The sequence below is a fragment of the Centrocercus urophasianus genome, unplaced genomic scaffold (genome assembly GCF_019232065.1).
Source record: "Centrocercus urophasianus isolate 14NV4802_14NV808 unplaced genomic scaffold, USGS_Curo_1.0 seq_2, whole genome shotgun sequence".
NCBI classification, from domain to species: Eukaryota; Metazoa; Chordata; class Aves; order Galliformes; family Phasianidae; genus Centrocercus; species Centrocercus urophasianus.
The window spans coordinates 12,901,943-12,928,399 of NW_024884755.1; the positions used below are offsets into that span (position 1 = coordinate 12,901,943).

A 26,457-nucleotide genomic window follows, 5' to 3' on the forward strand; every position below is an offset into this window, starting at 1 on the left:
TTGTACGTGCACAAACCTAACGGTCTACAAAGACCAGAACCATTTTATGGTATAATTAATACCACTCTTGCTAACATATCCTGGTAAGTGTGTCCAGAGTAACATTCAAGGTCTTCAGGATTAATGCTTTTCAGTATTGAGGAATCATCAGACTTTCCAGACTCTCACCTTTGCCATTGACTAGAGATGTGAGAACTTGCAAGACATTCTCTAGTGGAAGACAGACAGCCTTGAAGTGAACTAGATGATTTGACTATAGGAAAAGTTTATTTCTAATCATAGTTACTGACTGGCTCAATTCACAAATAATAAACTATCAGAGAACATAAATTTATGTTCTCTGCAATGTATTATGCAGTTTAATGCAACTGCCTATCTTCTCATTATCTAGGTACGTCCTATCTTTTTTTCAGCCTATCAAACTCACAGCGTAGATGTGCTTTGTAGCAGAAACTTCCATACATGACATCCTATTATATCAACTTTTGGAATGTTTGGTTGTATTTCTTTATTTTTTTGCTTTCGTGGGCTTATTTTTGACCTTTGCTTTCGGTGTGTGTGTTTTTTTAAATACCTTTTAAAAACAGCAGGAGCTGCTCCAAATGATTTCCTACTGCTTACTGATATAGTGGCAAAACAAACTTTTGAGTATTATTTTTTCTTCTCTTACACACTGCATAAAGGTTTTCATTGAGTGATACACAGTTGTTCTTGGTTACTTTTCCCTTCCAGTTGCAGTTAATTTAGAGCACGGCTATATGTATGATTCCTTTCATTATGCATTTAATCTGCTTTACTGCTGCCAATTCACCTTTTTGTTATGACTCACTGGAGCTCTTCAAAATCTTTCATAGTATTTACTCTACTTATTTGGTATTCTCTTCAAAATTTCCTCTCATACTTCTCTTCTCAGTTCATTAATACGTACATTAAATAAATTAATCCTTCTGCAGGTCCTTGGGGCAGCCACTACTAATCATTTGACACGATGAAAAGTAACCATTTGTTCCAATTATTTATTTTTATTAGCCACTTTCCATAGCCCGTGATAGCGCTCATTTCCTTAACAGCTTCTTGTGAATCGCCTGGCCAAAAACTTTTCAGAAGTCAACATGAATTATAACACCCAGCTTTCCATTTTTCACTCCACCAGCAACCTAAAAAACTCCCCTTGCCTTGGGAAGCAGAGCTGCCTGGCCCAGTCTTACTAGTTACATCTTAGGCTGGTGGCTCGTAACACAGACATCAGCTGCCTCACTGAAGATACACCTGAATATACAGTCAGCTGTGAACGTGTAAGTAGCCCAGATGATGCCAGTGACACTTCAGATTGCCTCTTCAGTTTGAGCTCATGTGAGCCTGCTTAAAAAGTAAGGTGCTCCTCTAAACAGTCTTACATACCTAACCACAGATATTTTATGTTATTCACTGAGGAAGTTCTGTTACAAAATGCATCTTTTCACAGCATTGATTCCTGTATGTAGATTTTTGGGTTTTTTTAAGCTAAGGACTAAAGAACTCTAAGGTCAAATGAGCTGCTGTTTGTCCCCACAGAACATAGAAGCAAGGTCCCCTGTGAGCACTCAGTTTTGGGAGAAAGCAGCCCCGCGTTTGGCCATGCTGGAGCTCCTGCCTTCTGGCTGATGCGTGCAGCTCTTGCATTGCTGACTTCCCTGAAGGCAGGAGATCTGTGACTCCCAATCCGGTCCTCCTCTAAGAAAACCATACCCAGCAGCAATACCACAGTCGGAAATCCCTCCAGCCTTTCTCTGTCATCCCCAGCACATGCATAGTGGGTAAAATTACAAAGAGGAGAAATGAGACTACCAAAGCCAGAGCAAGCAGCAATAGTGAAAAAGGCTCTAAAGAAAAACACCAGCCTTTTTTCTTAATGCTGCCCTCTAAACTTGAGAAATCATGTTTCCTGATACGGAATTTTGCATTATTTGAAATGTCAAATCACAGAATCTGGCACCACTTACTGCAATTTGCTGACCTCCCCCAGCATTCACACTCACAGTAGATGCCGGTGTGACCCTGCCACATGCCCAGCAGTATCACTTTAAGCAGGGCAGACATCACACTAAAACTAGCCTGAAATTTTACAAATTACAAATGAAGAAACTTTGAGAGAAAAATGCCCATGTGTTGAATAACAGAAGTTTTCTTTCAATCATCTTGGGTTTCAAAACTTTCTCCAAATCCGAGCCAAGGTCCCCACGCTCTGTCCCCCGAGACCTGCAGTTCTGTGGCCGTCTGCTTGGCGGGTCTCCCTCCTCCTGCTCAGAGGCAGCCAGCTGTGCCAGAGGTTTCGGGCTGTCTGCCACGGAGTCTGGAAGTCAAAAGCCCGGCGTGCCCCACCAGCACTCACAGGGCTCCCGGCGCTGTATGCAGTGCAGAGCCGGAGCCGGGAGAGCCTGGGTTTGGCTCCTGGAATCCACGGCTCCTGGGCAGCCCCGGGCAGCATCCTACCAAACAGACATCTGTGTCTGTTTTGAGTTTGCCTATGTGAAGCCCAAATGAATGTCAGCCTCCTTCGCTGTTAAGTGGATGAACGGACTGAAAATATATTTAGAAATTTTCAGTTGTTCTAGAGATGAAGATGTTTGGTATGTATCTACATGGGTATGGGTAATTGTTTCCTGCTTAAGCACAGATACAACTCTCACAAACAAGCAATTTACCCCAGAGAGATGAATGCAGATGAACGGATGTACACACAGAATTCTATTTACAGCATCACAGGGGGATGGCACTCTCATACGCGGAAGTTGGGAGAGCTCTTTTATATCAAAACCCCTCTCCTGACATCTACACTTCCCTTCATCAGGAGAGCAATGTCATCTTTACTGGCAGTTATTTAAGGGTCTGCAAATTGGAAAATGCTGAAAACCTCTGCAGGAGAACATCCACCAATGCTCCCAGGAGCTAACAAAAGCATTCCTTCTGATGACATTTGTTGCCTTCTGTTATCACGTTGCTATTTCTCTCCATACATTGTAATTGCAAGTGATTGTTTTGTCAGGTTTCTTGACAGCATCAAGAAACATCCGCTTTTAATTTTCTTTCCTTTTCTACACAGCTCTATTTCTGTACCATCTGCTGAAGAATTTTTGCTTGTCATGTATCACTAACCACTGTTTTTCTCCATTACAGAAATCTTTGTAGTCTCATGGTGCCCTTGATTTAAATATTCTCTATGAACTTAGTCATTGCTTCCTCTTGTTTTTTTAGCTTGTTCAGTTTTATTTATTCTGGAGATGTACTGGCAGTAAAAGACAGCCAAATATGCTTGCTTTCTCAGTTTGGATAAAAACCCATTGCTTTTAGATATCTTACAGATGCTCCCTTAGCTGGAGAAGTCTGAAAGTATTGGTAAATTATCACCAGAACACTGTTATTAAGTGTGTACAGTATTAACGCTGCCCACAAGAAATACAGAAAAGAGACAGAGAAAGGCTGTTGGGCTGACAGGAATACCAAACTCTTCTACCAGTGAGAAGAAAGGAACGTGTTTTATTTCACCTACAAAAAATGAAATGCATGGAACTTTTCATTTAACATAAATGCACGCTGCTAATAAAAGGAGAAGTCCAGACCTTCTTGCCACAACATCATTATTCCCTCCCTTCCCTGGCACCAGTTTTAGTACTCTTGAGCCTACAAGGTGAACCAGATCTCTCCTTTCATACTCTTTGCCTACCTTATCTTCTTAGATTCTAAATTTCTAATCTGTTTTCTGCAGTGCCAAGTACAACAGAGGCCCAGACTCAGTCTGGAGTCTTCAGGCACCTTCCAGTACCAACAGCAGTAACAGTAATATCACTGCATTTCCTCTCATTTCATGGCAGTGGAACGCTAGACAAGAACAGGGACAGGCGACTGAAGTGGTGAAGTGGATTACAGGACTAAAAGAGTTTTCAGTGTGGGGAGGGGCAGGCTGAGAGGGGATAGGATCAAAGTTTACAAAATCATCAAGGCCTCCAGTAAAATAAATGCAGAACTGTCATTTCCTAAATCCCTCAACAGCAGAACTAGGGGCCACTTGGTGAAACTGGTGGATCATCAGATAAAAGCGCAGATGAAAGAAAATTCTTCCCTCTGCAGTGGTTACTAAACTTCTCAAACTCAGACCACAGGAGGCTGAGGAGACAGACGGCATCAACAGGCTCAAAAAGGGATTAGAGAAATCCATGCAAAGGTCCACAGTCAAATACTGAAGGAAACACGAAGGATGAATCTTCTCATATTCCTGCACGACATGCAGGGATGATACCAGGGGAAAGGACTGCAGAAAATGGCCAGGCTTGGGATGTCTCCTCAAACAGCATCCTTCATTGCCATTCTTGGAAATGGCACCAGTGGTCTGGGAATATCCTATTTTTCCTTAAAGATACTGAAACTTCTTCTAGATACACGTTTAGATACCTTCCCAAGTCATACTAGTAGTTAAAAACAAAGTAATAATTAGATTAAACTCCTTCTAAAGGAAGGATTATTTTCTGCTTTCTATTTGTACTTAGACTGAGCATCATGTAGTCCTTCCTAAGCTGGTAAACTACATTTAGAAGTATCTAAAGCTTCCTTAGTTAATTTGTGACATCCTTAATTCATTTCGCATGCATGACAGATTACTTGGTGACGGCCTCTTTCTTCCTTTGTCACAGTCATTTTTCATCTTGGCATGCAAAGGTACTGTTTACCTTTGTGTGCATTCAGCAGGTGCTAACTATTAAACCTCTCACAACAGCAGTTGGATGCCTTACAGCAAGCCGTCAGAAGCTCCATCACATCCACGCAACAGACCTTCTAAAGGGGCCTGATTTCACTTGATTTTTGTCTTTGGATTTTCCTGATCATTTTGTCCAGTTTATCAGATTAAGCAAGATTACTGGGATGCTCTGTATACACTGAGACGATTTACTCACTGTATATTGTTCTGTTAACCATCCATCCTTGGAAATGACACTTCTCCATGTATGTTCCTCTCATATTTAATTTAGATCTTGCATGACCCCAGTTACATTTTTGTCAGCTGGCATACAATTAAAATACTATGATAAAATTTATCATTTCTTCCATCATCTATTTAATTTACAAACGGAACACATTCCTCAAGCAAAGAAGAATGCAACATAAAAATATGAAAGGAAATATTTCTATGAGGCTTTTGGTTGAGCTGGATCATCTGTGCAAATTAATCTACCATTCTCTTAGCATCTGTATTTGAAATAGGTGTGGCTTAACCTTCAACACCAGCTATCAGTACAGTTACTCCAACACATCTCCACTTTGTGTTCACTCTTGCCTCTGATTTTTTAATTTCTTTACCATTTAAATCCTCTGTTTAATATAATAGGGCAATATTTTGGATGGGATCTCTTAATATAACTTGAGTTTTGTGAAGTAGCAGACTTCTTAACAAATGTGCATTTCTACATGTAGATAAATGTGTAGACACATCACGCTCATTATGTGAAGAAGCCAAATGACACAGCAGTTGAATACTAATAAGCGCTCTACATATTTTTAGCATCACGTGTGATAATTGCAGTGTATGTGTGGGCATTTCACATACTGTGAGTGATTCTGCAGGCCACTGCAAATGTTCAGTCACCTCTGCAATCACCAAGTTGAAACGAGTTTGGAAAGTATTTCAGTGAACAGAGTGGCTTTAATCTCTGTTTCTCAACAACCTGTCCCTGCTTTCCTTTTAATACCAGCAGCTTGAAACATCTGTAATTAGAAAAGGAATTCTTGCATAAACATCCTGTAAAGATATTCTTAGCGTCCCAACATTGCCTATAACAACAGAACTGTAAGGATGAGCAAGGTAATAATATATAGGTCACACAAAGTGTAAGACAGAATAAACTGCTTTGACAGAATAAACTGCTATTACTCTCATTTGTTTTTAAGGAGGAGCTTTATCTTTCTTTTCATGGTTCCATTTTTTCCCTGATGCTGGATACCTTCCAAAATAGCATCAGCATTAATCCTTTCAGTGTACAAAGACCAATATTAAAAGGTGAAAGTCAGCTTACTGTGACTGTAAAATGTAATAAGGAAAAGCTTGGGGTCACAGCAGTGACAGCTAACTGCAGCTTCTAACGCTAACCAAGTGGGCAGAGAAAAGAATGCCAGGTGAGGTACCTGTCTGCTCAGTGAGAACTTCCCTTGCTGTCACAGAGATGCTCATCAGGAGACAACTTGTGTTAAAATTACCATTCTGTAATGACTTTTTGGTCACCATGAAAGGAAGTAAATATAACTTTGAAAGTTGAATATGGACAAAACTCGTCAAGTTTCATCCAAAGCTGAATTAGAATTTTGTACAAAATTCAGTGATCATCCCAAAGTGATAAGGACCATGATATAACTGCTTTCATCTTCAAAGTAGAACTGAATGCCATATAGAGTACCAGTCCTACATATGTATTTTATATATAATATAATTCACTTGAGCTAGTGCTTGTCTGATCAAACAAAAAAGAAAAAAGTTGGAGTGTAAAGCTCTAAGGAATAATAAGAATGGCTTGAGCCCGCATTTGACAAGACAGGCATACTTTTGATTTACCAAATTTATCATATAGAGGCTATTGTAAAATGTCACCTTATGTTTAAGCTAATAAAAAGTATGAGTCAATTTCTTTGAAGGTATGGGCATAATTATGTTCTGATTATTTCAATCTGAAAGGTTCTTCTCTGGCCAATGGAAGCCTGAATCTACACAGCACTGTGAAAAGGAAACTAGATGGGGAGAAAGATTATGTCTTCGATAAGAGACTGAGATACAGCGTGCGTCAAAATGAAAGTAACTGCCGCTTCAGGGACATTGTGGTGCGGAAAGAAGATGGTTTCACACATATTTTGCTGTCGAGTCAGACTTCAGATAACAATGCACTGACCCCAGAGGTAAGCATGTAGCTTTAGAAGCCAAAGAGAGCCATCCTAATGTGGGTTATGTTGGAAACACTGCCTTTGAACTGTATTTTAAGTATCTTTATCCTAATTGACTATCTTAGAAAAGAAAGTCTGGAGCTCAGACATATCTAACTTTTCCATGCTTGGGATTTCTATGAAAAAGAATGCAATGGAAATTATTTTTGAATTGACATGTCTGAAACTGAAAAGCAGAGCAAAGGAGAGGAAAGACAGTCTGCATTTCCAGCGTGGAGTTGTGAGAAGCAGATGTTCCCATGCTGAAGTTGCTGATATATGCCATTTTTAGTGAAATCTAGTCTCTCTCATGCTTATTTAAATAGTGCTCCAGTTGTTGCATAGGGAGGTATTTGAGGCTATATTCTGAAACAGTAATTGTAAAAGTATACCTTGATCCCTAATTGCTGGTTTTCTAAATCACTTTATGAATCTTTATTTATGAAATCTTTGCCAATTAAGGGCTCTGTTCCCAGCTGAATTGCATAAAGATGTTCAATATATAAATGGTACTAATTAATTCCCTAGTTTCACAACAAGACACACTTAGGGTCAGACTTGTAGCTTGTACTACTCAAGTACACACAACAGTCACAGGAAGGGCTGAGGAGCTATTCCCTCCATTCCTCATAATCTCAGCAATGCTGTGGTATTCACTTTCTATGTCAGAGCAAAAGGAATGTAAAGAAATGCCTGCACCAGGATGCATGTCTTGGAGAGCAGACAACATGCTTGATCCTGTTCCACGAAGGCAGTAATGGCCTGATGGAAAAGAGTTGCCATATATCCAAGAAGAAGCTGTAGGAGCTGCCTCCCGTCACCAGTTTGGCTGTCAAAGCATTCTGCAGGCTGCCCTTTTCTGCCTACCAGACATCCCAGGGCAGCAACTTCACACTAAGGCTATCTGTGTGAGCACCATTTGATGCAAACATAGGCTGCAACTTCCAGGAATTATTTTATTCAGTAAGAAACTGAGTAAATTTTAAATGAATTTGTTTACAGTGAGCTTCAGATGAAACCACTGGCAGGCATGATGGGCTCTAATTTGACTCCACCTTCCCAGATGCACACAAACACATGGGCATTAATACACAGAACTTGTTTTAAACTGTCAGTACCTACATTTATCACTCCTAGGTTTTAAACTATTTGATGTTTAAAAAAGACTATTTCAGTAATTAACCCAGAACACCAAATACCTGCTTTTAATACTAGCTCCTTAAAACACATTAGATGATTGCATCAAATCCATCATTCCATCCATGTATTAATTGCCACTAATAAACACTGCAGGTAATTTAAAGAAAGAGCCCAAGGGCCTGAAAAAAAGCACGAAATCAAGGGCTTGCTCTTCTCAGGCTGAGCAGACATATCTTCTCATTGCTGTTGTGCAGTTCCACATCAGCAGTGTTCAGATGCACTAACCAGTGAATGAGCTGAAGCTCTTCAGGTCTGCCAAACCAATCCATTTCATTCTTTGACAGCATGCAATATGCCCACCTCTGCATGAGCAGAAATGATTAGCATGTAATAGCCCTCTTCTTGTGTCACCACATTTGACCATCTCTAGAATCTTTATGGAAGTTCATTTGAAAATGAGAAAACACATTTCAGAAAGCTGCATTGCTGACCAGAAGCTGGATGGTCGGGAATTAATCAAGCTAATGAGCTCTCCACATTTAGATTGTCTGTTTAAAACCCATCCAGGCTGAGAGCAACTGGAAGTTGTTCCCCTCTGACGGCCAATTGCTGGCAAACACGAGACTGCTCCTTTGGCCTCCATCCAGAGAGCAGCCCCTGAGCACTCACACCATGAAACCCAGCACCTCCAGTGTTGGCGATTGCAGCACAAAAATCGAGACACTGACAGGAGGAACATGTTGAGTGCCTTGTCCTGCGGATTGTCGCCCACAGCCACAGCTAAGGCAAACTGACAGAGTAGTTCAAGGAAGTTAAGAACAGTTTTAGTTGTGACACCTCTGGTGAACCCTGAGTAATAAAAAGGCGCAAACACGGAACCCCCACAAATGTAAGCAAGTGTTCCATTTTGCCAAAAGAAACGCTAACTTTAAGTTTGATCACATGCTCAGTAAATGACGTTTGCCAAATCCAAAATGGTTAATTTACTGAGAGTGGGTTTCCTTGGTGTGGTTAACATCATAGGCTGGCAGTTCACAGCCATCCACGGCAGGAAACAAAAAGGTGTGCACTGCCCACAGTCATTATAAAATTAACCTCATACAAAATCACTCTACCTCTTGAACACCCCTGCTTCCCTTTGTGTTTTACTGAAATCTACCCATGAAATCTAATAGTTTTGTTCATCCCCTCTAGCATTTATGCCAATGTAATTAAAACAACTAACATATTTAGAATTATGGCACAGCGTTTGCATGTCAAAGCTGACTCAAAATCAGATCTTTTCCTACACAATGAATTTATCACTTGCACTTATGGGCATGAAGCCTATTCATGCTACAAAATCAAACTCAGCTTAGAAAAGGCTGCCTGCCTTTTCATCGTACATTTTGGTAACCACAGCACACCTGTGGGTTTGTGCAGGTGACTGCAGCACAAAACGGGCCGATGCTCTTCCAGCTCTATTTGCACCCACTGAAGTTGGCTCAGTGCCATTACAGGATTTGAGATTTTTCTACCAAATGTCCAGGGCCTGTCGAAATCCTTTCTTACATTTTAAGACCTCATAAAACTTTCAGGCCGGTGTCCCAGAATGGTATGGCTTCTTTTTCTATTGCAATGGCTTAAGCTTGCTACTTTTAACATTCCTTTCGAAAAGAGATACACAAACCATTCCATCATTACAGTTTCCAGTCGCACATTTTAGCAGATTTTCTCTCAGAGGTCTTTTGCTGCTTCTGAAGTACATTCTCCACTGATGTCGGCGCTGCTGTAACGCAGCGCGTCGCGAGGATCCAAGTTCTGTTTCAAACTTAATATTAAATGGATCCACCCACTATTTTTTTACCTTATAGTATTAAATATAGAGTTAACACTCCACTGAATGAGAATCAAAACAGCCCTAGCAGCTAATGTTTGTATCCAAGACTGATGCAAGTACCACTTCACATAGAACAGTCAGGTTTCAAGTTTCTAGCCATAAGAGTTAAAGGGCTGAAAGTTCTACCAGGTGCATTTTGGAGCACTGGCTTGCCTTCACTTCTTACCTACAACTTAAGAAAAAAGATAAAACGTGGCTGTTTTCTGCATTTTTGCTCTCATACAGAGAGAGATTATTTCACTGGCCAGTCCTTACTCCCAGTGCTGCTCTTGCAGGTTCATAGCTCCTGTCTGTCAAACAGAACAGACTCGGATCTGTTTGCATAAAGAGGCAGTCGGTAACAAAAGGTGTCCATATGTAAAAAGGCACAATGGTGGAAGCTCTAACACAACTGAATGGCTTTAAAATTTTGCTTTACTGCAGTATTTACAAAGTATTTGCCTTTAAAGAAATCAGTAGTAAATCTTGAGCGATTCAGAGAAGTTAACCTTTTAAACCTGCACTCCTGTTTTTACGAACAAGAGACTTCTGTTCAAGATACTTTGTGTAATGAAGGCGATAAGTTCCCAGCTTCCTGATTTCCCTGGAATGTGAGCAATATTGAAAGGAAAGGGCACCAAACACCTTTTAAAACTTCCTCTGTCCTGGGAAAGGCATTGAAATCAGCTTTGGGAAGTTTAATGAAATCTTTAAACATTTCATGTTTATTCTGCAGTACGAGGTCCTATTAAAGAACTAACAACTTGTTTTCTTGACGGGATTAAAAAACAAGCAGCTTTTAAGGTAGTGATAATTTTATTGTATACTTGGGCTCCAATAAAACAGTAAGTGAAGCATTAGGGCTGCTCTGAATTTGGAACTTGATAGATTTTGGCCCGCATTGTTTTCTAAATGCTGCTTCAGAAATGTTCGTAAAATAAATGCAAAAAAAAAACTGCCCCACAACTGAGAACTGCCTAAAAGGCCATTAAAAAAGCTAATTAAAAGAAGCTTGAGAATAATTTATGATTTATATTAAGAATTATTAGCATACTGATGTAAAAGAAGTGGAATCATTTAAATAATTAATATAAATAATTATAATTATTGCTTACTCATAATATTAATATAAATAAAATAATGTAATTATTGATAATCACGTTCACACTAATAATTTTAAATACTCAAGAGTACTGCTGTGGAGCCCTGCTAATAGTCATTTTAGTCTACTACTGAAAGTAAAAGCAAGTGGGACAAATCCCATAGTTACACCAAAATGATGGAAGATTTAAGAACCAAAAGCATGGAATCTGATAAATGTGACCAAAACCACATAGAATCTCTGTATGTGTGAGCTGAATTCCTTGCTGCGTTACATGGAAATTCTACTTAAACACAGACAGCAGGTTCTGAGCCAAAGTTATGTACTGAATAATGCAGTTTAGTACATGGTTCTGTAACCCTAAAGCCAAACTCTCTCTTTTATCTTATTTTATTGTTAGTAGCTTTACTGTAATCATTTAAACACCTGTAGGGAAATATCTGTGCATTCACTACTGAGCAGCAATGCTGAAGGCATTTGGAGCCACAGCGGACAGCAGGGTGGATGTAAATAGGTGGAGTGACAAGATAACCAGGTGAGCTTTGGTCTGCACAGGCAAAGGAAAAAGGGATTACTGTATTTCAGTGAGCTTCTGAATTTAATGATGAAGTTAACAAGCTCACAGACATTTGTCCCAGTCCTCCCTCTCCAAAACTTTTGGAGATCTAAAATACTGCTACATTCATTTTTTCTGTTTTCTCACGCTATTTTCTATTTCTAGAAAGTAGTGGAGCAGTGGAAATAAATTTCCAATCCTGCTCAGCAGCACAACTCAGAATACTATCAAAGCCTTCCCATTTTCCACTATAGCACGGAAATCAATTCCTAATGATGGACCTTTAATATCATTCTCCAAAACACTGAAAAAACAGCACTAGCAGAATATTGTCTCTTCCTACCAGCTGTATAGCCTCTGCTCCTAATGCTGATGGGTGAACTTTTAGATGGCTTTTGCCATCCAAATCAATGAGGGGAAAGGTAAAAAAGAGAAGCTTGTCAAGGTAATTATGTGCTTGAAGGACAGCAATGGTATCATCAAAGAGATGGTACATAAGCAGATGTCCTTGGGAGAAGGGGCACAGAAGAGAAAGTTGCTGAATGAAGTACCATTTCGTGGCATCACATTTAAAGCAAACTCCCCATTGTATATAAAAATATAAAATATATATAAATATATATAAAATATAAAAATGTTTGACTGTTACTGTCTGACATTATTTATACATCTTCCCTAAGAAAGAGCAGATCTTGAGGACATTTAAAATAAACTAAGGTGATCTTGCATTCACATGTAACTAGAAAAATCTTTTTTTTAAATCTAACATTCACCACCTTCTCAAGTTTCTTTTTCAATTTTGGACAGAGGATTTTTGTTGTTTCTTTTTTTTTGCCTTCGTTTCCTCTTTACAGAATGTGCAGTTGCGCCTCTGTTTCTACCAAGAGGGGGCTGAGACATCCTCTGAGATTCTGAGAATAAGCAGTGCTTGTAACATTCCTAATGGCATTTTTGTACCTGCACAAGAGTTTCAAATCCACTTCCCATTGCTTCAGTTCCACACATTGTCACATATTTGTCAGTACAGAAGTTCAGAAGTGCATCTGTAAACCAAAGCAAGGAGAAGTCCACCACCTGCTCTCTCATGCGCCAGACCCAGCAGCCAGTTACAAGCAGGGGTTTATGCAGACAGATGGAAAACAGCCAGGTAGCACTGTACTCTCAAAACTGCTCTCAGAAGCCACAAGAATCCTTACAGAAGCCTACCTAGTTATCATAGAATCGTAGAATCATGTATTCATTAAGGTTGGAAAAGACCACTAAGATCATGAAGTCCAACTGTCAACCCATCCCATCTGACTACATCCCTCAGAGCCACATCTCCACGTTCCCTGAACGCCTCCATGGGTGGTGAATGACTCCCCCACCTCCCTGGGCAGCTGTGCCACTGCATCACTGCTCTGTCTGAGAAGAAATGTTTCCTAATACCCAACCTGAGTCTCCCCTGGCACAACTTCAAGCCATTCCCTCTCATGCTATGGTTGTTATTTGAGAGAAGAGGCCAATGCCTGCCCTGCTACAACCTCCTTGAGGGAGTTGTAGAGAGGAGCAGGAGGGTCTGCCCTGAACTTCTCTTCTGGGTTTAGGGACATATCTTAAATATGGCACTTGAGAGAGCTAAGAACTTTTTGGAAACAGAAAGCAGTGAACAGAAATAATTACGAGCGAGCAGTCGTATTTTTCTCTTACGCAGAAACCATATTTGATCCCCAACCACATTTTGCTGCCTTTTACCAAAATTAACTTTCAGCACAGATGAGAAAGAAAGATTGACTCAGCGGGGTCCTGTGTAAAGGAAGTACTTTGAGACACGAGTATGTGCGAGGGCAGGACGCGTCACACCAGGTGCAGTGATGGCCCTACTCAAGTGTGAAGAGCAGCTCGCTGCAGAGGGGCAGCTCAGATTGCTTAAATCGATCACAGCTTCCAAACTGTGCTGAATCCTCACAAGGAGTTGCCACCAGAATTTCATGAAATAATATTTCCTTTTAAAAATCACTAGGAAAGCAGTTGTACTCAGACGAAGGGCTATTTCCTTACAATAACTGCAGCTCAGTTCTGTACAGACTTTGATTAGCTCGATTTATGATGCGATTAATAGCTCGATCCCGTTCTAAATCAGTGTAAAAATGTGTCTCTCCCCAGTGGCTTTTTTGCTTTGACTTTGTAGACTATAACAGTATCACTGACCACAGAAAAATGAATAATATACCTGTCATGTCAATGTATATGATGTCCTCTTGTCCTGCCTTGCTCTGATTCATGCCATATAAACCAAAGCAGTTGAAGAACTGAAAAAATCGGGTTTGCAGATCTTGTTTACAACTGGGTGAGGTTTATAGGCTATTGCTGTGGTAATCGTGTTACAGAGGATATAGTGATGTTCACTGAATATAAACTATGAAAACAAAAAAAGTCATATTTGAAATTATTAAATTGCAAATACCGTAAGCTAGCTAGAATTTCCCACAGAACAAGCCAAATCCTAAAAGCTCTTTGAATTAGTAAGCATCTACAAAGCACTTCCAAAGACAAAATATTCTGTAAACTCTCAGTGTTATCATTCTATTAAAATGATGCAAATATATATATAGTTGATGTAAATATTAATAGTGCCCAAAATTTAAGTCTCTCAAGATCAATAAGGTTTGTAAAACTAGGGAAATGATATTGCAACGGCATGCATGTCGAATTGTTTACTTTTCTTTATCCACAGATCATGAAGGAAGTTCGGAGAGCATTGTGCAATGCATCAGCTGATGACAGTAAACTCTTACTTCTCAGCGCAGTGGGAAGTGTATTCTGTAGTGGCCTAGATTACTCATATTTAATTGGCAGGTTATCCAATGACAGAAGAAAGGAAAGCACTAGGATTGCAGAAGCTATAAGGTGACCCAAGCTTACCTATGATCTCTAAATTATGAAATGCAGTGTGTGATTATAAAGATATTTATCAGGTCCAAAAATGTTGTATATTTAAGTGTTGATTGCATTCTAATTATAGTCCTGCAAATTTGTTTAGTGAAAACCTTGGACCTTTCCTTATTACAAAAGAAAGCACATTTATTCCAGTGCTAACTATCCATAGGGATTTATTTTATTCCACTTCTCTGTACTTAATACTTCAAATTAATCCTCCAAACTTATATACAACTTTGTTGTTGTTTTTCCAAATTAACTATTGCTTCATTTTGTAAAGTGGTTCCTGAAAGGCAGATATTTTATTTGTTTGATGTTCATCATTTAAATGAATTTCAGTACAAATGGGAATCCATGGCTAAGTCATGTTCTGTTGAAACAACAGTCTTCCACTGTATTTCTGAACCTTATTAGAAGGGTCTCCATTCTTTTCCTTAAATTACTTAATATATATGCAAATGTAGTTTTATTTTCATAACTAAAGTGTGACTTTCCTTATACGCATATCACATTACCTCAATAGAAACTGGGACTTTATGACATGCAGTCTACAGATCAATCTGCACAACACATCACCTATGATTTACATTACCCACAAGGCATACTTCATACATAGTTGGCAGATCCTCCAGTATAAATCCACATTGCTCCCCTGAAGTCGGTGGTGTTCCACCAGTCCATACCAGCGGAGGGTTTGGTCCTTTTATTTTTCACTCCCTAGAAATACTGTTATTCTGAGAGCTTCATGATTTTAAGCTGCAGATTCCTACAATTCTATGAAGGAATTCTTAGGAGTTTCATTTACAACAGACCTGTATTTTGGATGCATAACACAAGCTGAAGCACAGCTGTTACATGACGTGTTAACTGCCAACTCTCTTGGTTCACAACTAACGCACATCAGTCTGGATTCTCAGTTTAATACTGCTGAAATTCTCAAAGTAGCAAACGTTTTGAAAGAATTAAAATGTACTCCTTAAAATATAATAAGCCACAACCAGCTTTTAAGACTCTAGCTATGCCTGAATATCACTCGGTGATATCTGAGCAAGAAAATCTCTCTGAAGGGATTTTTTTAAGTGTGAGGGATTTCTGAAAATGCAGAAGCAAAAGAAAAAAAAAAACAATGGGAGGAAAGAAAATTGCTCTTCTTGTTTGGTAATGCAGACACACACTCCCTGAAAATATACAAATTTAATCTTATTAATGCAAATATTGTATAGATAGGTATTGTTATATACATACACATTTATCTGTACACATTTAATATACAGGCATACTACCAGATCTGCATCTTAATGACTGTAATCCAAACTACAAAGCTGTTTTCTACGCTTGGGCTCACCCTTGGGCTCTGGAACTATTTTACAGTGCCCTCTCCTCATCGAGAATGTCAGCTTTGGGCCCACTGGAAACAGATTTTTATTGTACCTCTGGAAACAATGCACTACTTTTTTCCATTCAGCATTCTGTGCTTTCTACGAACAAAGGACTGAACTCATGGAAAATATACCATAATCAGAAGAGTACAAATGTACACTTTGCTTTCTCAGTGGTTAGGATGTCCTCAGACACATTAATGCATCTCTTCCTCCACTGCTCTACATCAAATTAGACCAGTACGCTTCTAGCAAAATCAAAATCTTCATTACCGTGTGTTTCCACTTGCTAAACTACAGATCTCATGTACTGATCACAAGTTAAAACTAAAGTTTAAATACCCACATCTCACACGAGTGATTTGTTTGGGCCCTGTCCTCATCCGTTGCCTTTGAGCTTTCAGCTCACGATGTCAGCTTCTCTGCACACTGCACCAGCCAGGCGTGGTTGGCACTGCACACCTGAAGCAGGGGCAAGGCAGACAGACGGACTGCGCTGCAACATGCGTGCATGGCCAGAGAGCTCTGCACCCACAAGACTTGCAGGAAGGCATTTCCAGCAGCAGCCTCCCTCGTTGCACCACCAGTCAGCCATCACTGTGTGATCCGACACACAAAGTTCTGTGTGCAGTCAGAAGAAAAGGAAGAATGACTTTACTTGCCCAACTTCTTTACAGCCTTTGATGTCCCTATGAGTTCTAACTGCAGCACTGCAACAACACCAAAGTATCCCAGACTGTGCTTGATGGTCTGCTTTCCAGATCTCCTCTAGCAAAAGCACAAACCTTCTGTATGTGATGCTTATTCCTGTGTTCAAACTTAGCTTCTGCTGTCAAACAAGAATTACAACTTCTAGTTCTTTTCATGACTGCCTTGAATTGAAAGAAGGATCTTCCAGCCCTGCAACTACATGTGTGAATATGAGGTTTGGAGACATGGGAACACACCAGGTTCTGGGTACAGAGAACTCACTGAAACATGCAGCATGCTAAACAGGGAGCACAGATAAATGGAGCATTGGACATTGCAGCTTCTGTAGACCAAATTCAGGCATTTGTTCCCCCTGTCGATATTTTAGTCTTCCACTCCATCCCTCCTGTTGCGCCATGCTGTTGCTCAGCCTCTGGTGTGATGGTGGCTCAATGCCTTCTCAGTGTTCTGTTCCACTTTTTTCCCATCTCCAATCCTTCCTTCCCTGCTCACTTATGTGAAGATTTCACATTTCCTTCGTTCCTTTCCCTTCACGAATGCATTCTGCTTTGTTTCTGCTACCCATCATCTACCATTTCCTCCCCACACTACCGACTGTTCTTCCATATTCCCTTTCAGGTCCCACTTATCCCTCACGCCTCTTGCTTTTTTCCACAAGTTTTCTGCTGCTTCCATGTGGTCCTCAGATCGGCTGCCATTACTTATCCACACTGTTTATTTTTGCCTGTCGTCACATCCCTGTTTCCCAAGTGTCCTCAGTCCTATTTGCAAAGTTTACTACAGAGTTTTATAGAATTCTGGAATTAATCAGGTGCAGCGACCTACAGTCATTACCCAAGCATAAACAAGCCCATAAACAAGCAGTGATGAACAGCATTGTTTCTGCAAACAAAAATGAACCACAACTCTCCTTAGCTCTGCCATCCTCTTGAATGAAATTATTTTGAACACATAAATACAGTGTTCCCTATTTCACTCTATTTGTCTTTCTTCTGATCTTCTGTTTTATTCCCATGCCTTTCTGTTTTCTCATAGTCAAAAAACAATTCCTCACTGGACACCCTGGAAAACAGAACTCATTCTTTGAACAGCACAGTACTGAGTGATTTCAGACTCATTGTTTTCATTTAAAATACAGCCAATGTCCTTGCACTCCACTCTGACAAAGTACTTACCTTCAGCATGTTTTTCACTGTTTGCCAAATCAGGGCTCTAACCTGGAAGGCACACCTCCTGTTCTCAGATGTACAAGCCTAGGTCTTCGTGACCTCAGTGAGAGAGCTGCAACTCCCTGAAAGGCACGTCTGACAAAATGCAATGTTCTTTCCTAAAATCAGTCAGCAATAATGCACTATGGATCTAATAAATACCCAGGCCTGGAACAGAATCACCGCTCTTGTTTTGAACTTCATTTATTTATGTCTCTTTCCTCAAGTAATTGAGCATCTGATTTGCCTTCATAAATTGCTGTACACAGGCTGATCGAGTCCATAATCTACCTACAATTACACTCATTTTTTTTCCTAAACAGTGTATAGGCTATTCCATTCAACAGATGTGTTTCTACAGTTCTTGAAAGGTGACTTATTTAAAATATCTCCTCATCGCATAGAATTTAACATGTTCCAGTTCATTTCCCAGTTGAATCAAACTACATCTACTTCCCCGTTGGACCCCATTGCCTCACACTTTCAGTTGCAGGTGGGCAATAGGTAGCTATTTGTTACATCTTTGCCTATATTGTTTGCAACAAAGACCCAACGGATCACCAGCCTTACTCTTTTCCTGCCCCAACGTTTCTATTTCTCTCTGATTCCCCTTTGTGGATGTTGTTCTTCCAGCTGTTGTGCCATGAACAGTCACTGTCTCCCAGCCCACTGATGGGACCTGCAGAAACCTTTCACATACGATCTTAAGAAAACATCTGAAAACATAAATACCCAACAATATACCTATAAGCCTCCTGTCTTTCATACTATATTACATACATCAAGTTAGCCAAACCAGAACATCAGAATCCATACTAACCATTCTGGAGCAAACTGAGAAGCAAGATGTGTACCAACAAGTGAGTCACTGGTCCACAAGTAAAACTAATCCTAACCAAACCACTCTGCAAAAAGTATCATAGTCACTGCATTCCAGTTATTCAGTTCATATACAACACACGCAAAACTTATTAACATCCTAGGAACTATGAAAGATTAAATAATTAAATAGAAGAGAAAATTTGTGTGCGTGAAGTAGAAAATTTCTTTCAATTCTGATCTCATAAAACTGGGCCATGGCATTTATTGAGTTCACCAGTGGTTCTGATTTGTTTTCAGATTAAATACTTTTAAGTTCGGGATTTTTTTCTAAGTGGTGCTTCTGTATTCAAGATCTTTCTTTTATTTTTTATTTTAGGGATTTTGTAAAAGCTTTTATTCAATTTAAGAAGCCAATTGTGGTTGCTATCAACGGCCCTGCTCTTGGGTTAGGAGCTTCAATTTTACCACTATGTGATATCGTTTGGGCAAGTGAGAAGGCATGGTTTCAGACACCATATGCAACAATCCGACTCACTCCAGCTGGCTGCTCATCATACACATTCCCACAAATTCTGGGTGTTGCACTGGTAAGGTTTTCCACTTCATATTGCTGAAGAACCTTTGTTCAACTCATGCTCTTCTTTCTCTCTATAAAATGTAAACCAGAAAACAACTTTCTCTGAACTGTCATAAGAGGAAATGTAATCCACAGAAAGTTCATCTAATTCCAGCAATGTCCTATTTCTCTGAATTCAATAAACTCTACCTGCTGTATTCAGGAAAGACTTACATAGGTGGGAAAAGAAAAGATTTTCAAGATCATGGTAGAAAAGAGAAGAAATGCTTCAGCAGAATGATGTTGCAGAGTTCTTGTCTGTGTTGTGTTGTGCTCTGCTGTGCTGTGTTGTGTTGTGTTGTGTTAGGACAGTGCAATAACACAGCTAGATGCTGTTCTCTGCTACTCTAAAGGTGATCCACAGTAATTCCCATAAAGTTGCTTTGTTTTTAGCAGGATAACAAAGCAGAATTTGCTCCACAAAGTATTTTATTCTCTTGGCACAATAACATCACATTACTGACAGTTGCTCTTGTAAAATCAGCAATACAGACGCACCACGTGTGCCAGCACATTTCTCTTAAGTGAAACCCTTGCTGTGCTCTGGCCAACTGCACAATCCTTAAATAGCTACCAAAACTCCTCGTAAAGTATTTTGCAATATGGAAAGATACAGTGGACCACTTGTAAATTGATTTTTGAAAATAGCAGGCAAGTATGAGGGGAAAAAAAAATCGGGAGAATTATGACCCAAGATCACAAGTGATCTTTTCGTTTCACAGGCAAACGAGATGTTGTTCTGTGGGAGAAAGCTGACAGCACAAGAAGCCTGCAGCAGAGGACTGGTGTCACAAGTATTTTGGCCAACAACATTTAGCCAAGAAGTGATGCTCCGAGTGAAGGAAATGGCGTCCTGCAGTGCAGTGGTAAGGAATCACACTGCTTTGTGACTGAATGGCACTTTGCAGAGGTAAGGTGTGCTCCTGAGGCTCATCACGTCAGAAGGCAGGTCCTCAGCTTCCACAGCCGTGCCTGCGGAACAGGGCTAGCAATACAAAATCTGGATAGGGATCAGCAAACTCCTGGAGTTTCATTTTTCAGAGCACGGAGGGTTGTTCCACTCTCCCATCTCCACATTCAGTCTATGACTAGAACCACCATGCCACAGATTTTAAAAAGGAATTTTAGCAAAGGTTTCTTTCATGAAGGCAGAACAGTCTGAAGCTGTGCATCTACACTAGGAAATCCCTGCTGTGCCAGTAAGAAAATAAATTTGCCTTTTGCATTGTCCTGGCCTACTATGTTTCAGCTGACTCTGCCTTCTTTTCTGCACCTGCATAGCTCCTGATTTTGCAAAACGTCCTGCACAGTGCACCAGGAGGGCAGCATGGTGCCAGCGAAAATTTACAGTGAAGGAGGTTCAGACAGAGGGATTTGACCTCAGTCTGGTCACAGAGTATCATGGCAAGGTGATACAGGCTGCAGCAAAGCTCTACTAACTGGATGCACATTGCTGCAGTTTCTTTTAGTGCTTCCTGTGCCTAAATCTGTCTTAATATCCCTCTGTTCCATATAAATGATCTGTTGTAAAAGAGAAGATAGAGATGCAGGAGATCTTTAATTAAATGAAGCACAGATTAGATCTCACCAAAGTCATTCAGAATGAAACCCTGGAAATGCAGCATAAGCTTATTTGATCAAGCTGATGTAACTGTATTATGAGTTGAGAAAACCTCTGGGCCTTTCTGTGAAATTTTCCTTCCTTCACCATTACTGGTTGTCAATAAAATCCTCACCTGAGTCCTGCTGGAAAGGCTGAAGTGAATCTGTGGACAAGGATGAGAGTTAAAACTGTCAAAGAACAGATGCATTCTCTGAGATCCCCAATGCAAATCGGGCTGAAGTCAAAGAAATAGTGGACGTGATGAGCTCATCCAAATTTGCTGTGGATACTTGTTCACAGAGAAAATATGTGCAGGGCCCACTGTTTGCAATTAGTGCCATTTCATTGAATTATAGGAATATTATTTCCTACGACTGCTTATATTATGCTAATTTACCTCCAGGACACAGTCAGGGAGTGCTTTTTCACTTCTATAAGCTTTGAAGAAAATAAACTTTAAAGTATGTGCAATAGAGGTCCATTTCTGTCCATTTCTCTTCTGATAATGAAATTATGCATGGGGACCAGCTGTTTAAGTTGCACATCCATATTTGGGTTTCCAGCCTCTATAACCTTAAAGATTATTTTACAGAAAACGCCTTAATTTCAAGGGGTCGCATTTCCAAAGGAAGGCGTTCGGCTCCTTCTGGTAATACTTCATGGCAGACCTTCAATAAACTAAGGTACTTCAGAATCCCTCATTCCCACTAAAAACACTGGCATTAACCTCAGAAGTCCTTAATTCTTAGAGACACTATTAGCGACTGGAGATAGGGCTGTAAATCAGCTCTGATTTCTGTGCCCAAATGAGTTATTTAGGTTGTACAATGGTGTCCACAGTTAAAAAAAAAATGCTGTTTACACCATCATCCATAATAACTCTATCCGATTCGTAATAAATACTGAGTGATATTTTGGCTTTAGGTATTGGAAGAGTCCAAATGCCTCATGCGGAGCTTCCTGAAATCCGGACTTGAAGATGTGAATGAGAAAGAGTGTCAGATGTTGAAACAGCTGTGGAGTTCTTCCAAAGGACTGGATTCGTTATTCAGCTACTTGCAAGACAAGATTTACGAAGTCTGATGTCTTGCCCTAACTTAAACAGTAAACGCTCCAGTTGTGAACAGAGTGCAACGTTACCTGTGTTTGAAAAGCAGAGGCAGTGCGTCATTGAGGAGTTTGTGACAGTGTGTCCTACTGCATATGGTTGTGTCGATTTCCTTGTGAGCTACACGCTGCTTGTAGCCGGTTTGATTTCGTGTAAGCGAGATGTAGGCAGGCTTCTTCAGTGCACATATTCTACAGAGGGCTGCATCCTTCACGTGCTCATCCAGACAGAAACATACATTCCATGTGCTGAGAAGCACCACTGAGGCCCACTAAGGCACACCATCTGTAAGGATCTTTTTTGCCTGTCCTCCTTAACTTATTCCTGCTGTTGCAACGCATTGGACACAGAGGGCTCAATCTAAGAACCGGGTCGGCGCAATATTTTGTAGACCCAAACACCGTACTTTTGAAATGGTTTGATTTTTTTTTTTTTTTTTGCTAAGTTCTAACAGTGTAATGGAAAAATCTGGTAATTTATATGTATAATATGTAAAGTTAGTTTTACCAAAACTACTAGGATTTTTTTCTTTGTTGAATTTATTTAACTTATTTATTTTGTGTTCATATTCAGCTGTTTATTGATCACAGATCTTATTTTCATACTTCCCTTGACTGAATTAACGGCATCACGTGGGAATGCAAACACACTTTGAGCAGCAACATGTGTAGAAAAACAAAGAATATACAGAAAACACACAGAATGCTGTGGGCACAAAAAAAAACAGCCACGTACACGCTCCTGTACATGTAAAATCGTATAAAAATGTATGAAACGCATTCATTCGCCACGGTTGAGGGAAAAAAAGTGGATTCTGAACTAGTGAGATTCCCCCTAAGTCCCTCTTCACTTCCTGCCTTCTGGAGGAGCACTGAAGGGCTTGCCAACAAGAAGCTTTATTTAAGTTTACGACAGTCCTGTTAGCCGGATGTGAGTGACAGGGTGAGCGGTGCCGTTCCGTGGCACCTTACTGTTCTTCAGGTTTAAACATCCCTTTTTGGTCTGAAGTCTAGAAGCAAACCCTTACGAGCCTTAGTCTAGTTGCCTGATTCCTCAGGTGTGAGATAATTTCTGCTCTGGAGGCCTTTGGGTGTGGGCCAACAGTTTATACAAGGTGCTAGGCATTGAGCTAAGCGGAGGGAGAAGTTTCGGGTTGCTTTTCCCGGCCCTCCACATCTGGCCCCCCCACCATCTGGCCCCCAGAATGTACGGCTATCCATACAGAGCCCACACGTAACGACTGAAGTCCAACCTGCTATTTCAGAATGTGATCCTAGTACTTTTCAGTGACACTGACTGACTTCTGAACACTGGATCGATCTCGTTTATTTCTTGCTAGTAAGGCAATTAATATGGAAATGACTCAAGCATGCTCTGTGACTCCAGCTGCCATTTTAGCACGCCTAAACTACCGCCTCCTGAAGCAGAAGCTTTGCACATTTTTTTGTTTTGCAGTTTGTGCACTTGCTCTCCATCCTTGAGCTCATGGCTTAAATCTCTGCAAACAAGGCTGGGAGCTTGCCTCCCTACAGCCCTTCCACAAAGAGCTTCGACAAAGCCTTTGCAAAATTATCTAACAGGTGATTACAATAAACCTTCAACACATTTTTATAACATTTCCTGTTCCACAGCTAATTAGAAGCACTGTTTCTATGGCCTAATTGCACCACTGAATTTTAAGGAAATGATCACCCTAAAGGCAGATGTTCTCGTGGAAATTCTTCATTAAAAAGACGAGGCCTGGCTTATAATAAACCTGCTTTCATCTTTCAAGAAATGCTCTCAAAACCAACAACTCCTGCTGTGCAGTGTGTGCACGGAGTCACCCGCGCTGCACCAGATGAGGGGTTACCAAGTGAGAACCACTCGCACACACAAGTGTTTGCACAATCAGGCCTCCAGCAGATGACCACAGAATCGTAACAAAATAACAAAACTTCTACAAGCAATGAAAATACCACGATTCCTCAATTTCCTTTGTTTCCTTTACTCCCGTCCAGAGAGCCATAACTCCTCGTCACGTGTTAATAAGATATTAGGAAGTTTATTTCGACACTGTGCTTGGGTTTTGTAGATAAGTAAAGAGAAACTGCTCAGCAATGTGAAGGTGTGCTTTCTATATGAGATTTTCAAACGAAGAAGAATGATAAGCTGTTAGACCTTTAAACTGCATCATTTCATCTGATTTTTCAAATATCCGTAGCTTACCTTTTTTATGACAAAGGAATAGTTGAAATACATTTTCTATAATTATTTTTCCATTAAAGCAAGTGCTAACCATAGTTAACATTTTTGATTATTCATATCTATACAGCTACAGTCTAGTTTTCATGAAATCTATTTTCCCTTCCAGAAAAGAGTAATAATAATGTCTGAAGCCTCTTTTCCAGTATTTAAAGATCAGAATCGATTTGCTCTGTCCTTACGAGGTACCCAGACATTTCGATGTACTGTACATATTAGTCTGGGGACCTTCACTAATATTCACAGTATTTAAGATGATAAATGCAATTTGTTGTTAAGTATGTTATTTTATTCTCGTGTAAATTGTTTTGTACAATCTTTAAAAATCTACAGTTTTGCATTTGTAGATATTAAAGGTAAGCAATTTATTTTGTGTTGTCCTGCATGTATATTTTTGCTGTAGATAAGTGTTGCTCTGTTTACTATTTCAGTACATTTCTGTTTAAATGAATAAGCTTACAAACTTTAATACAGTATATATATTTTCAGAATATAAACTTTTATATTTCTGTGGTAGGTTAGGGTATGCGTTTTAGGCAATCTTTTTCACTACTATTAACTGTTCTTTTAATCTATAATATAAAATGGTTTTGTGCCAATAGTTTTTAATTAGAAAAAAAAAAAGGCTCTTTTAATGTTAGGGATAAACAAACAATTTTGTTTGGGGTTTGTTTTGTTTTATTTTGTTATTTTTTTAATTATTTTGCCAGCCTTTAAAGTTTTAAATGTAATTTATAAATGTATTGCATTTGTGAATAAGCCTTACCATTAGGTACAAGAAATCTTTAAAGCTACATAATGGCTTATGTAGTACTAAGGACTTCCCCAACTAATTGCTGTAAGAAAGTTAGCAAATCAGAGTACAGGGCCTTAAGTTTTTCTTGTGAAAAGGATAATACGGGTTGTTTCCTTCAAACAACATACTTGGAGTTGTCAGCATGGGCTTTGTTATATTTAAACTGTGCATTTGTGCTCCCAACCACAGTAGTTTAATCTCAGGCTTTGTGTGGCTGGGTCTATAAAAGTCAAATCTGGCTAAAGCCACCACTCTTTAGGAGACACTAAAGAAGTTTACATAAGAGACTTATAGACAATCTTAATCGTAGTACATTTGGGTACTCGGTATCCTAGATGTGTTATCTGTGTCCGCCCAATTAACCATATGTTTTAAGCCATATTAAATCTCTTTACTGCTACTTTAAATACTACACTGAAAGTCATTCACTAGCTTGCTTGCTCACAGACAGACAGGACTTCGATTTTTAGGGAAAGAAAATATTATGCCTTCCATAAAAACAAAGGACCAAAGAACTGCATTATTCTAATGAAGCGTTAGTTCCGCAGCCAGTGAACTCGCATGACATTTGTACCGAAGATCAAAGAGTCTCTTTCTGCTACAAACACTGCATTCTCACCTGTGTCAAACGTAAGGGGAAAAGACGTGTCCACTGAGGATTGGGACAGGAGTGATGTTCAGCTAGGATGGCATGTCTATTGGTAAGGCTTATTACCAAACCTCTGAGATGAAGCAAAGAACCAAAAATTCACAAATTATGTCAATGTAAATTTATTTTCAGAACTTGCACAAGTAATTAATTGTAGAACTTCCCAAATTAGACCCTTAAGTTATTTTGTCAGAACGCCATGGAACAGACTAAAACAGTTTCTAATATTTGTAATGATGAGTGCATATTATAATATTATAAGGGTACAGGCACCCCTATATCACAGTGTTGTAAATATTTTCTGAAACTGGTACAGTACTGAGGGACTTGTATCTTCTGATATATCAAATATTGACTGTCTAGATCAAATTGTACACAATTTATTTGTTGATGGTCCTGTAACTAGTGTATGGACACATTTCTGGGTGCCTTAGAAGTTGTATTTTTCATGTGTGTTAATATGCAGTATTTATACATTGTGAGAAGCTGCTTTGAATAAAAACATTGAAACTTCATTTCAATGCAGTGGTTTTCATTTTTACATAATCAGAATGAATATGGTAAGCAGCAGCCACAGACCAACATTGTACATGATCTGGTATTAGATATGATAAAGCTATTCATGGACTTCTGCCTTTTCAAACAAAGCAGGCATACAGCAGGCAGCTTAAAAGAGCAGTGAAACTTAACACGATTTTTAATGGCACAAACCAGGGCAGTGGAGGCTGCTTCAATAAGCAATCTCTGCGATCATTCATCACCACCAATCCAATTTATCATTTCATTATGAAGCCCAAGAAAACCACC

General features: G+C 39.6%; 1 protein-coding gene across 4 annotated transcripts in view; it reads left to right on the forward strand.

Annotated features, from left to right (window-relative positions):
- CDYL2 (chromodomain Y like 2) overlaps positions 1 to 26,165 on the forward strand; it is a 56,240-nt gene extending 30,075 nt beyond the window's left edge. For all 4 annotated transcript variants that reach the window (XM_042821843.1, XM_042821841.1, XM_042821842.1 and 1 more), the window contains 5 exons: positions 6,698 to 6,915; positions 14,312 to 14,484; positions 19,011 to 19,221; positions 19,973 to 20,116; positions 21,778 to 26,165. In XM_042821843.1, coding sequence (XP_042677777.1) covers positions 6,698 to 6,915; positions 14,312 to 14,484; positions 19,011 to 19,221; positions 19,973 to 20,116; positions 21,778 to 21,936 — 905 coding nt within the window. In that variant the 3' untranslated portion in view covers positions 21,937 to 26,165. The remainder of the gene's footprint in view (positions 1 to 6,697; positions 6,916 to 14,311; positions 14,485 to 19,010; positions 19,222 to 19,972; positions 20,117 to 21,777) is intronic.
- Positions 26,166 to 26,457: the final 292 nt, after the last annotated feature.